The following is a 14,349-nucleotide window of genomic DNA, read 5'->3' as shown; positions in this document are numbered from 1 at the left end:
ATCCGTGAAAAAAGGACTTATCAACGTATAAAACTTTTTTGAATAAAGGCAATTGTAGTAAGGTATCGGCAAATAAATATCCATGAAGAGCTATATTAATTAAGAGCTTTATGCGGCCAAACATTCTTTTTTAGACTACATGAATGTGGCATATTATTATTTTTGTCGGTTTCAGCTTGTATAAATTACTTTTAAACATTTTAGAAAAGTTAATGAACAAATCATGGAAAGTTACTTGGGACATTAATTGTTAAGTTTCATTTTTATTCATGCCTTATTAACGTATTCAAAATTGCACTCAACTATAAACTAATTTTGCAATTTTCTCAAATGCAAATATTTTTTTATTTTAGAAATCAGTATTAACTATTTAAAGAAATAAAAGCTTTTCAGAATATGTAAGTAAATCACATAGCATTTTAATACTCTGTGTCCCAACATGCCTTTTGTCCATTGTACAGTGAACAATTACACGGGTGTTCAAGGCCATACTGCACAACGTGAAAGGGTGTTTCATATCTTTTGTTTATTAAGTAAATATTACCATGTTTAGAATTCAATACGTTTTTAAAAATATATGATTTTTTTTCAGTTTAAATGAAATAAAGTATTCGAAAAAATTAGTACCATCAGTTAGTACACCTTTTCCCCAAATTAAAACCCCACAAGATTTTAATCGGGGAAAATAGAGGGGGTTCCCAAAATTTTTAGTAATAAAGAAAATTTTTGCTTTAAAAAATGGGGGCCCCCAGGGTGGCAAATTGATTTAAACAAAAATCCCTGATTTTACAAAATTTTTTGGAGGGAGTCAGGTAAATGAGTTTCAAAAAAATTTTATGTAATGTTTTATAATGAAAAATTTAGTGTTATGTAACACTAAGATACAATCACAAATTACTACTAAGTCAAACCAGTGTATTATTTATAAGGTAATTTCTTACTCAAATAGCAATTATATAAAGAGAAGACAACAGTTACTGTTTTTACTTATTATAGCTTTGTAAAAATAAAATGTCATGTATTGGAATACGCATACACACATATTTTTTATAGATTAATCAAAAGTTTGAAACTTATCTCAATACAGGTGAAAACGAACTGTTAGAACATGCAATAGTTTATGCTGGCAATTACTCAACGACAGTAAACCCGTCAGTAAATATGACAAATATTTACATGGTTCCAAAAATGACAAGCAAACGACACTTTACCACGATACTAGTAAAACCATTAATTGCGCAATTCGTTTTAGTAGAGTTGTCACAGAGAGTGATGACTTTGTGTGAATTGAAATTATATGAGAAAGGTAACAAGAATCAAAATAATAATTTCTTAATTGATTAAGGAACATTCCTAGCATATTTGGTTAAATATGTTTCCGTGTAACAATTCTACCCGGACTTGCCTTGTTACATTTGTTATCTAATGAGCATAAGTATTAGGTAATATTTTAATTGGTCAAATTTAAATGCATTGTATTTACTGATACTAAACATTCTGAAATACATTTTGACTTATACTGCAAACTGTAAATATTGCATCGATGAAATTTCTATAAGTATTACAAGCGACTTTATTTTCCTGGCTTCAGATTACGTGTTTATAAAATATTTCTATAAAAACATTATTTTCGGATTTTAAACGGCATTAAGGTAATAATTTTATAAACAAACCTTATGTACTCGTAGATTAAACCACATATACCACTGTCACTGCATATCAGTTAAGTATCAGGTAAATATTATTGCAGAATCGATAATTTAAGTAAACTTTTTCAGAATGTGACATTGGATATTTTGGAACTGGTTGTACACATAAATGCCATTGTAAAGATAATCGTGCATGTAACCAAGTAACAGGTAAATGTCAGACACCGGGTTGTCTAGCAGGGTGGCAAGGAGAGGCTTGTGAAAATGGTAAATAACAAATATGTAAATGATATTGCTGATTGTACAACTTTTAATTAGATTTTGTTTTAATTTGAAGATACTTCCTAAAGACAATCATACATTAACATTATAGAAAGCCTGGTAATTACAAATACTATTATTAATATCTTACAACATAATTCATTACTCTCGTTAACGATATATATGCGCTTACTCATCTAATTCATGATTTCTAGAAATGCTTGTTTATTTATGCTCACGATACAATTTTAAGAACCATGATAATGCAACAGGAACAGGAGTTTTAAAAGACACATTTTATTTTATATGAAACTACACGAAAACATTCCTTGCATTTGCTAAATACAAGTTTTTTATGATATCAAAAATAATCACTTTTTTTAATCCTTAAAGTATCAAATCTAACCATTTAAAGTATATCATTCAGTACTTTTGTGCCCACGGCTTAAAATATCGGGTGATTATTTTTTATTAATTGAAGTTCGATCAAAAGCGTTAAAACTTGCAAGTTAAGCTTTATCAACTTACTCAGAGACATTTCATTGAAACCTTATTGTAGTTTGTGATGTTCGAAAGTTTGGTGATGGATGCAACAACACTTGCAATTGTAAAGATGGTACTTTTTGTGATAATACTAATGGAACATGCTTTGTTGGGCAATGTGACCCCGGATGGCTTCTACCAACCTGCAGCGAAGGTACGTTTCCTTTAACCATAAATTCTATCACTCCACGTGATTTTGTCACTATAGACAAAGAACGAAAAAAACTGGTTTTAAACTGCCAATAAACACTGGTTAGATGCGTCTTTTATGTTTTCACCCTCGATTATATAGTTTACAAAGCCTTTTAAAGCAACAATAAAAACATTTTTATTTATATTTTCAGTTCTTAATGTTTTCTTATCATACAATACCGAAATAATATCTCTAATACACTAACGCTTCATATTTGGTCCATATCAGTTAATAAATATTTTGACAAAACGGCGCCAATCCGTAAGCAGCGTAATGACGTCATCGTAAGTAAACAACTAATTCATAAATAAGCTGACGTTATTTCATACATACAAGAATGATAAATGTGGCACTGATGTAAATACAATATGACGTAAGTTTTTATTGTTGAAAACTTGATAAAATAACGTTTTTTGTTATTATTTATTTTGTTTAATAATTTTTATATCTTTGCAACAGTAGGGTGCAATAATCGAACAGCGTTTTTCGAAAATCGGCACCGGAAGTTATTTCCGCTCGAAAAAATTAGTGATTTTCCTTGTTTTATCGTGATATAATCGAAATAACATCGGCCTGAGAGGTGTATATCGGCTATTTAACACCAGTTTTGTCTTTTTGATGCGAAAAAATTAACCACTCAGGCCTAAGGCCTTCGTGGTCAATTCCGAAGCATCAAAACTCCAAACCGGTGTTAAATAGCCGATTTACACCTCTAAGGCTGATGTTATTTCTTAAATCAAAAGTTTGCTATAAGTATTGTATAATGTTTCAGGCAATTATATTAGAAATTGGAATTAGTTTAACGTTCAAAGAAAAAAGTAACTGTAAATGACAGCAGTTTACAGATTTCTTTTTCAAAATAATCTTATGAAAGATTTCTTTGTTTTGAATATATATTTGCACTAAATTGAAGTGTACATCATTGTTAAGTTGGCTTAAATTATCGGCCATTCGGATATTACTGTTCATCTGTCTTCAAATGTGTTTTTCATTTGAGACATTATATTGTTACACAAATTGCAATGATAAAACTTTTGCTATGTCTCCGATTTTTTACAAAATTTAATACATGTAGATTAATTTTGGAAATGTTTGGGTTATACTTTTTAATGAGAAATTTCGTTTCATCATCTATAGATTTTACATATTTCGCATATCATTAAATCGATCATTACAATACAACAAATCACTTATGCCACGATACAAGAACACTCGTTTATACAATTTAGTAGATATATTTTCTATTATTACTTTAAAAACGTGTATGACCATTGTCATTTGGTACAAATTATTATATAACAATTTACCAATGTATTAGTATCAATTCCAATTGATCTGTCGAGCAGTGGAACCGTGTTAGACGAATTAAATGACATGAATGCTGACTAACAAACAAATTTCAGGTTGACGTGTACGTACATTGCATAATGCCTAATAAAACATATTATTATTACTCAGATGTAGGGAGTTGACGGCTTTGCAGTGTAGCGGTTTGACAACGTGAGATTGACAGCAACAATATAAAACAGGGGAGAAACGAAAACATACGGTGGTGAAAAGTCGAATCGAAGTTATATCGAGTTTTCACTATCATGGTTTCGTTTTTTTTTTCAATTTTTCTGCATCGCGCTTTCACCATCGTTGTTTCGTTATTTTTACTTTTTCTACCATCACATTTACGTGTTTCGTTGAATCCAGTTATGTGATAGTCGCATTTGGAAAAATAACCGTACAAAAATGATAAAATTAAAAACGTCTTTCAAATCCTTGTTCTGCTGACATCGTTTAACTCACAATATGTGTCTGAAGAACTTCATTTATAACCGTTTTAATTGTTTCAAATTTCAACAACAACTTTAGCCCGTTATGTCGCTAAGCCGCCAGGCCATTAGACACTTTCTTTCCTCGATACGATTACCACAAATCTTTAAACATTCCCTTGTATATCGACAGATAAATATTGATGAATTAGTGAAATTATATTAACTATATCTAATAACTAGTAAACGTAGTTTAAAAGCTAATACACATATATTTCAAAGGTTTAAGGTTTTTTTTGCGATGATCAAAATTGAGGGATAAGAAACTTAATTATGTCTTTGTATTTATTTTCTGATATATCCTTTCCCCTGCAATATGTTTTATGTTATTCAGTCTTCTTTCAGGGTACATTTTGATATAATTTTTATCTCTCTTGTAATTTCCTTGCAATATGTGTTTGTTTCAATGATTGGATTTTACGTATCACAGACACAGTATATGTCATATGGCAACGTTTCAGTGATACTGTTGGAGGAAGACCTCAGATGCCTTTCGTACATTCTTTCAGGCACGAACGGACACCACCTGAGAAGAAACACCCACGTTCCGTAAGCTAGCTTGATAGCTTCCTCACATAAAAAATCTTATCATGTCGGGATTCAAACCCACAGCGGTGAGGGGTAAGTGGTTTGAAGTCAACAAACTTAATCACTCGGCAACGGACGCCCCTTTCATAGCAATATACATTGCACCAACTGTCATAAATAAAGATGTCAATTCATTAAGTAAATATAAACGGCTGTCCTGATCTTGATCCTTTAATCTTTATGAAGTGGGCCTGAAGATTAACAAACGTAAATAATTTTATTTACGTATTGGTGTTGCATAATAAAAGAAAACAGTGTAACCTAATTGTGTAACAATGTTTTCTATACCATTGTAATTGAGATGTCTAAAACGCACTGTTCACAGATATCTTAAAAGAATTAATGTTTTCATTTTATGTATTTTATAATTAGTTATTTTGATGTTGTATATAAATAGATATAAACATTTTGAGGCGCTTGGATGTGCAAACAGCTATGTCATCAATATTACTTAATTGGACTTCAAATCGCGCAATTGATGGAAAAATTGGTCCAATACCTGAGGTTTGCAATTGCTGCAGCGGCACAAAGAATTCCCAATTGTCTTGGTGGATGGTAGATTTAGGACAACGGTATCCTATCAGTAGCGTTACTGTGTACAGTAGAGACAACGGTTAGTATGTATCTGTTTTGTCTGCTTATATTGTAAGAAATGTGGAACTTTCTGTAAATATAACGCAAAACTTTGTTTTTTATTTAAAAATCAACATGTTAATTTCTGCTGAAGCCGAAACTAGGAGATAGGTGTGGTGGGGAGAGACGATTAGAAAGGAAGCTGGAGCTTACAATTTCTGTCTATTTACAGGTTTAGTCAAACTGCACTGATTTTATTATAATTGCCTTTTTGTGTTTTGGTTTGGGTATTTATTTCGTTATTTCAAGAAGTATGCTTTTTTTATTAATTTTTTCTATATGGTTAATATTTACTTATCTGTATGTTTTAGAGGGAAAATATAAACAACTTACAGATTTCAAGCTTTATTTTGCTAATAATACTGGACAAAATTCATATCATCTGGTTGAAAATACCACGAGGCGAGTGGATGGAAATGAACATGTGCTAACTTTTTCAAATCAGCTAACAAGATATATTAAGATCGAGAGACCAGGCATCCTGACTTTGTGTGAAGTTTTGGTGACTGAAGGGGGTGAGCACTTTTATTCTCAACTCGGATTAATGTACATTTCTATTTATTGTCTCGGTATTATTTGAATTATTGCTAGCTAGTTTATGAATCGCAAATCATAGTCAAGTCAGTGTTCTTCAATTAATACAAGATATTTAATAGATTTTAGAGGCAATTTGTTTGCTAAATGTAAAATTTGATTTATGGCAGAAAAATGATGAGGACTTCATGTTTTACAGAATGTGAGGTAGGAACATTTGGCGAGGAATGCTCCCAAATTTGTCACTGTGCCGATGAACGTGCATGTGATAAAAAAAAGGGATATTGTCAGCAGAGCTTTAAAGTTGGTTGGGTTTGGTACATTTGTAACAAAAGAAAGCTTCAATGAACTTGTGTTACATCTCAAAAAATTTTTGATTTTTCAAAAAATATTTTTTGTATTTTAACCTTAAATATAGATAAATTATGATAACGGGCCAAATTCAATTATGAAAACCCCTTTTTGAGATGCGATATCAATGGTAACATATATTTCCAGTATAGCGTGTATTCCAATATGCTTACAGGAATTGTGACATATATTTTAATCATAGTATTGCCGCAAAGAAAACAATCTACTATAACTGCAAAAGTAAAAAAGTTACGACAAGTTTTATTACATTGCAATAGGCAAATATTTACTAGAATATGTTTATTTGTGAAGTATTGAAAGAAATAACGAACAGATAGCTGTTACAAGAAGGGGTGACCGATGTTACGGTAAACAAATATCACGTGATTACCTACCCTGTACACTTCAGCCTTCAATATTTCCGTATACAATCTTGAAATCTTAAAATTGGAAAAAAAAAACATCTTTATGTAAAAATGTTTACTTTTAAATTTGTAATAAGGCGCCCTTGTTTATGATTCATTTCATATTTTATTTAAACTTATGCTGGAATTACGGCATAATTTGTATATGTTTGTTTATAATGCGTCGTAAGTTGAGACTGACATTTTGTTTTTACTAAGAATGTCCGAAAAACACTTTTGGAGACAAGTGTAGTGAAGAGCTGTTTTTGTGCAGATGGTACATGTACAACGACTAGGGATATGTGAAAACGGTGCCAAGACAGATACACTGGTTTCCATTGTAATCAAGGTGAGTTGATGTAATATCCTAGTAACTTAGGTCTGCTATTTAAATTAAATACCTCTTGCCGGACTTTCTTTAAACTTCCCTCAGATGTTCACCTCAACAAGGAAATGGGCAGCATCAATGCTAGCATTGTGCTTGCTGAAGCAAAATGATAAATAGTTTCACGTCTACTTTATAAACCCTGTACCTTTCTAAATGTTATTCATCAAGCTTTGCGCAAATTGTTACTGCAAATATGCAATGTGAAGATGTTCCTACTGATGGTCACATTTGAAAGTGAAATTTAGAGAATCTCGTGACTGCTGTAAACATTTGGCTCAAATGTTTGATGTATCACAGTCAATGCCACCCTTGAAAGTGAAACGTCATGCTAGTTTATGTCAGCTATACAAAAATGTTCCTTCATGAAGGGCTTTTTTCAAACTTTGTTAAAATGTACAGATGTTTATGAATTTTTATGCTTCCTCATGGTCAAGGTCTCAATGTTTGTAACAGCAGCCGGTGTAAGACCTTTTTAATCTTAAGTGGAAACATTGTCAAAAATACTATTTTGTGAGTAAAATGTGCTTGATGACGTGAATATCTGCATGGATTATTTTAAAAACGGAACACAAGTAAAGAAACTTTATTTGGCAATATTTTTGTGATGACGTCTTTATTTGTATCGCATATCGTAACATTAACAAATTAATGTCAGCAACTAAAAAGGGTGATATATTAAATAAAAATGTCTTTGTTTAGCATGTAACATCGAATTTTATTTATTTAATGAACACCAAGTCTTATATTTTCATCCGATTTTCAGTCATTGAAATATTTTTCGAATCCTCTATTGTTTGTATACAGTTGGTAACCCACCGGGAGAAAAGAAAAAGAAATTTAACAGTTCGTAGCGGGGGTTACAAAAGGATCAATAATTTTCAAAATAGCGCCTTAATTTTGTGTTTTAATATTTAAAAAAAGAAAAAGGTTTAAAAAATTTAAAATTTAAAAAGACATAACTTCAAAAGCTTTAATGGATTCATGTTATTTTGAATTAATCTTTTTTTTTTTATAAAATTATCTTCGTGTTTCAAAAGAAAATAAAGAAGCAAAATAAGTTTCATATACATCAATTGGGCTTTTTTTTACTGCACGACACAGTTTTTATAATTGAAAGGGAATAATTCAATTTATTAATAAGTCTTGAGATAAGTCCTTTTTGAAATACATTTAAAAAAATTTTTTTTAATGTATTTTCAAGTTATTTTTTTTTTTTTTCTTGCTGAAAATATATCTTTTGATTACAGAGAGAACAATAAAAGTCACTACTCAACGCCAAAATCTCGAGCTGCTCAAGATGATCCTGATTATGACACTTTAGATGTACTCAATGGTAAAATTTTATAGATAGATATATTTTGCGTATGATTTGCATACATCTTACAAAAAGAGATGCAAGCTACTTTGATCTCATTCAATACTCCGTTATTGAAAGTTTGAGAACGATTTAGGTCAAATTCTAATTCAACTGATTTATATTTGACTATGTTATGTGCAGTAAACGGCCGGTTCCACTGATCTCACAGGGAAAAAGATGGAACATATTTGTATTACAATCGTTAAGTATAACCTTTGCATTTACACTCATAATTTAGAAAGTATTTTATACAACCCAAAATCTGCAATTTGGTACAAATGAGGAATATTCAGTCCATGTATACCATTTATGCTTATTTTTGTCAACTGTATAAAGGAAAATACTGATTATTTGTGTATCGTCCATAATATTAATTTGTAAATTCACGTACAATGTTTCGAAAACGGTGCGTTTAAACATTTCCAAAAATGACGGATAATTTTTTCTATGAATGCCCCTGGGAAACGACAAAAATTTGAAGTTTCATTGTGAAACTTTTATTTTTTTTTGTTTTTTTTAAAAGTCGGGCTCCCCCCCGAGCTATGTTTGATTCGTTTTAAAAAATATGTTCCCGAAAAGTAGATATAAATTAACAATTAACTATCTTTAAAACAAAATTAAACATTATCATATTTCTTCTTTTTTTTTTAATAAATGATTATATTCTCTGGTCAATACAACGTAATAAAAGGCGCATGTATAAGAAAAAAGGGCGGGAAATTGAAAATTTAAAACAAAAAGATTTATATTAACGAACAAAAACAACTATTAAAAAGTCTGGAAAATGAACAATCGTTTAGTAGAAATGAAAATCACAATATTATTATATAAAAATTGGAGACTAGGTTTGATAAAATCTATTTATGAGAGATAATGTAAATGTGCAACATCTCCCAAAACCCATTAGCACCGGATTAAGCTGTATTATATTAACACTTACTTACTGGACTCGCTCCTGAAGGACCACACAACTATAATGTCATCGTAGAGTACATGGGAATCAAATCGTTTATAGTATATACAATACTGACAACAAAGTAAAATATGCTTTCTGCAAATTGCCTTGGGATCATATCCGTTGTAATTATCAGCGTGTCTACCCTACAACTAATACAACGTCTGAAGGTTCTCATGAAAAGTCAATGGAACATGTTCAATAACAGTCTCACAAATTACGGCGTCACAATGAGTTTAACTTCTTTGAGCAATAACTGCCAGAAACAACCAGAATATTTGTCTCCAAAAGATTTTTGCCTTGCATATTTCTACTATAGTTGCAGATTCTGCTCTGAAGGTTGTATATTGTCTATAATATATACAATATACACAGTCTCTTCAAGTCTGCATACTACACTTAAAAATGCTTTTATAATGAATGTATTGTTAATTAACATGTCAAAAAATTAGGCTGAGCGCAACCAATCTCTCCGAATCATTGCCACTATATTCTAAGTATAACTATTCAAATTTGAGTTATTTTACAATACAGTTTTATCTTATATAGTGTTGACACTTTTTCTATCTACTTGCAGATAACCAGGGCCAAAGAAGTACAGCGTATGAAAATGAAGTTGTATCTAGCATGTGATGCACTTGACTCGAAAAAGGATGATAATTATTTTGCACATGAAAGTTTAGATCGTAAAAATAATGATTTATAAACGAATGTTAGAGACAGCGTTCGATATAATGTACCACTGCTTATCATTTAAGTGTTATTACATCAAATAAACTGTTGATGAATTTCTCTAACATGAACCCTGATTTTTTTTAATTAATTCGAAACACGTCGTATTGTAATTATTTTTAATTACCAAATTGGTACAATATTTGGTACAAGAGGTTGAAGTTACACATTGTTGAACATTTACATTCATTAACAATATTGTTAGCGGTTATCTTATCAAATATGTCTCACCACGCGTGATATGTAACAAAATCAATTTAGAGTTTATTTTGTGTCTCTAAGATTTCGAATATATTTAGAAATATTTATCTGTTGTTTCTTGTTTAGTACAAGCTTTAAACTCAAGTGTTTCGACCGTCCCAGTTTGTTTCGGTGCTCCATTCTGTATGTCTTACACTTAATTGTGGTTTATGATATTTTTCCTTAATAGCTTTGTCGTAGAAGAAAGTGCCACTGTTCATTTAAAATACATCTGACATGCTCTATATAATTGAGAATGTGATGATTTTTGTGACACTTCAGTTTTAGCATTTAACAGCATTTAATCGTGTGATTATAATTATTTCTGTGGCATGTTTGTACAAAATTAATCATTTCTGTATTATACATGTAGCACTTTTCTTCTTTCATTCGAACAAAACTAACGTATGTTGGATGTACCGTAATTGTGTACTCTTTTCAAGTTTATTGTGTACGTATTTTGGCAAGTATAAATTTATAACAACTTTTGAAATGAGCAATGATGTAGACACTCTTCATATTAGAGTCAACATTGTTATATTACTCTGCAGTTATGTTGTTTAAGTACAATCGGTATATCATAAATTGAAAAACATACACGAATTTTAAGAATAAGAAAATAAAAAATATGAACTTACAACTGGCCTGATTGTTGTTATATTGAAGCCCTTGTGTGTAGTTGTTTTCCTATACATCAGTTGCAAAATACCATTACATGCCATTAGAAGTCTTGAAAATATGACAATATTAATCCATGAAAAAAAATAAAATTATAAGATATTTTCCACATACATTCGAAGTTTTTAGAAAAAATATGTCCTTACAAAGATATGATATACAGGTTGTGCCAAAACAGTGCAAGTGGGTTTGTGTCACCTAGCATTTATTTACTATTTATTATTTGGGGAAGTGAAGTTCTATCAATTGTTTCATTATGTTACACCATACTTAATATATGCTATTTTAACACAAATTAACTGAAATTGACAATGATTTTTAAAAGCGTCAATTATAATAAAGACAAGGCATAAATAAAGAAACTTGTTTTATTAAGTTAAACGTGATTCAAGCATTCCAACATGCATTTTTATATCGTTAAAGTTGAAAACATACGTGCTCGTATACAAATGGTCACATCAATATATTGTACATTAAAATCATTTCAAAATAACTGAGTACTGGCATATTGAAAAGTATGCTACGTAACTGTAAAGGAAGTTATCTGTATCGCGTCCGTGTACATCTGAAAAGTAAACATTTATCAAAACATATTTTCATCCTTAAATGGAAATGGTGACGAAAGTGACCGAAGGTCTTCCACCAACAATTTAGCACAAGAAAAGATTCGACGTTAACAAAAGAAAAATCATCAAATAATAATGTGGTACTTATTGCTGCCTTTTCACTTCTATATTTATAAAGTAAAAAATGAGCAAACAAATTAATTTGAAATGAATTTGAAATTGTGGTTGGATGAATTACGATTTTTGCAATGCGTGGAGTAATTTTATAAGGTAATTACGTCGACGTCTGTAAAACAGAAATATCTACATAACGCCCTTTGCTCTTTAAGATTTTATAAAAAATTAACCTCGAACATATAAAACGTAAGGTAAATGTGATTTTAAGTCTACTTAATATCCCTTTATTTAAAATCATTTGTACCACTTCTTGCGTGCACTTTCATAAATTCAGTTAAATGTAAGAGTATATTTTACAGAGTAAATTATGTCTGCCACTTGAAAGTTATAGTTTCCAAGTGCAATAGAGAAATCCTCTTTGTTGATAGTACTTTTTTTCGCGGGTATCCTGATAACAGCTTTAATAGGTCAGCGATTTACTGTTATCTATACACTCCCGTTGTATCTCCGCTAAACATTTTAAACAATCTGAAGTGTTAAATACGTTACATACTTTTAACGTGACTTATACTTGACACACAACGAAATGAAGAAATAAGAATTATTGAGTAAAGGTGTAACCTTTTAACGGTGTATGACACATTTATCAAACATCAAACATTTATCAACAACTGGTCGTTAATCAACTTATTTGATTTAAAAAAAAATATTATATCTCCTAAAACTATTCTTATTTGTATGTCCTTTAAGTTTGCTTCTTTAATATAAACATTCTTTTAAGAAGTCAAAAAAGATGTCGCTCAACGTAAAAGAAAACATAATTTGATAATTGGTAAAAAGTTCTCGCAACGTCCTTTTATGATATTTAAAATCGAAATTGCATCCAGAAAAATAAGGAAAATGTTCTACATTAGTTTTCAGTTAGTCCAAAATATTGGACATACCTCAGTCTTCGGATTCATTCAGTTTAATCTTTGCAGGCTGACTGATCGATCATAATAATGATACGAGGTCTTCCGTGATAGATATTGACAAATTGCTTATTAAAGCATTTTAATTATCAATTTAAAAGAGAAGGCAAAATAAAATGAAAAATATTTGTAATTTTATGAACAGAACGTTGATTTAAGCTTTAACATCTTCATGCACTGGTGTTAAAAATAATCTGTGCGTAATACGTATATCAAACTACTACGGATTGAATAAGTCATTTGACTCGTTATTATCCGCCATTGTTTCACACCAATACTGTGACGGTGAGTATATCGGCTACGTACATCGATCTATTTGAATGTTTAGGAAATAACTGGTCGAAACTACCAGACTGCGTCGCTTAAATTTCGAAACAAAGTATTTCATGACCAGAAATTCCTCGTACTCGGTCAATATCCATAACAAAAGTAAAGTTCCATGGTGGATCCTGTATCACAATATAATATCACCATAGCCCTAACCCTGTCATGTATATACTAATACTAAAAAAGAAGTTTAATTACAATGTAGGAATCAATTGCAAATAGTGCATGTAAGTAGTTAAGGTAGACCATGGATAATGCATTACCTCCACTTTGAAGAGTATTCAAATAGGCTAGAATTGCTTGTAAACTACATTGAAATTGAGGGGCGTGGGTTCAAACCCCAGAAGGGGTAACTTTTTTTTTCTTTCTTTTTTTCTTTTTAACATTTTTTATGTATCTCTCTGATCCTTTATGGAAGAAAAAAAGTTTGAATTTTAATTATATTATTATTTTAGGTATTTTTTTGGTTAAATAATGCCAAAATTTATAACAAATATGATACCAGATATTTTCAAAGTTCGATAAAATAAAAACTACACGGTAAAAGTATTTTATATTTCGCATGATCAACTAATATACCTTTGACAAAATTTAGGCAAGGTTTGAAAACAGACCCTCATTTCGATAAATTTTAGGGATTTTTTTTTTAATAAGGCATTTTAGATAGGGAAATGGTAAAATTAGTGTTAAAAGTGGGTGGGGTAAGGTTACATTTTTATACATTTTAAGAACATTTTGTTTAGAACCAAACATTTTGGTTGTGTAATGTGTTACTTGAATGTTATTATTTGTTTCTTAACAATGAGCAATAGAAAAACATTTTTATAATGATGAAATTACAGATTACTACGTGTCAAATATACATGCATGTCAATATCAAGGTGAGAAAGTGCCCGCGGTCGTATTTATGGGTTTCCAAATGTACAGAATTTACGAAATGGGACTGAATTTACTGGTCGTAATACGGAAAACGGGGTGGTCTCAAAATCGGGGTTAGCGACCATTAAAAATAAAGAATGAAAAAATCGGGTCTTTGAAAAAT

At 30.5% G+C, this 14,349-nt stretch overlaps 1 protein-coding gene across 1 annotated transcript; it reads left to right on the top strand.

Annotated features, from left to right (window-relative positions):
* Positions 1–1,090: 1,090 nt before the first annotated feature.
* Positions 1,091–6,569, top strand: LOC132754898 (protein draper-like). The gene is made up of 6 exons (XM_060745648.1): positions 1,091–1,306; positions 1,779–1,916; positions 2,470–2,607; positions 5,452–5,667; positions 5,999–6,202; positions 6,421–6,569. Exons 1-6 carry the CDS (start codon positions 1,162–1,164, stop codon positions 6,567–6,569), a joined length of 990 nt encoding a protein of 329 aa, XP_060601631.1. The 5' UTR covers positions 1,091–1,161.
* The last annotated feature ends 7,780 nt before the right edge of the window (positions 6,570–14,349 follow it).

The sequence above is a fragment of the Ruditapes philippinarum genome, unplaced genomic scaffold (assembly GCF_026571515.1).
Source record: "Ruditapes philippinarum isolate M1 unplaced genomic scaffold, ASM2657151v2 ctg21730_1_1_1_1, whole genome shotgun sequence".
Classification (NCBI taxonomy): Eukaryota; Metazoa; Mollusca; class Bivalvia; order Venerida; family Veneridae; genus Ruditapes; species Ruditapes philippinarum.
Note: the sequence above shows the minus strand (reverse complement) of the source record. Positions and strands in the feature narration are given on the sequence as shown.

Bases quoted from the DNA above. Each gene is read 5' to 3' on its own strand.
- LOC132754898 (XM_060745648.1), top strand. From the start codon at position 1,162: ATGACAAATATTTACATGGTTCCAAAAATGACAAGCAAACGACACTTT. The intron at 5,668-5,998 runs GTTAGTATGTAT...TGTATGTTTTAG, and splicing joins TGTGTACAGTAGAGACAACG to AGGGAAAATATAAACAACTT. The intron at 6,203-6,420 runs GTGAGCACTTTT...CATGTTTTACAG, and splicing joins AGTTTTGGTGACTGAAGGGG to AATGTGAGGTAGGAACATTT.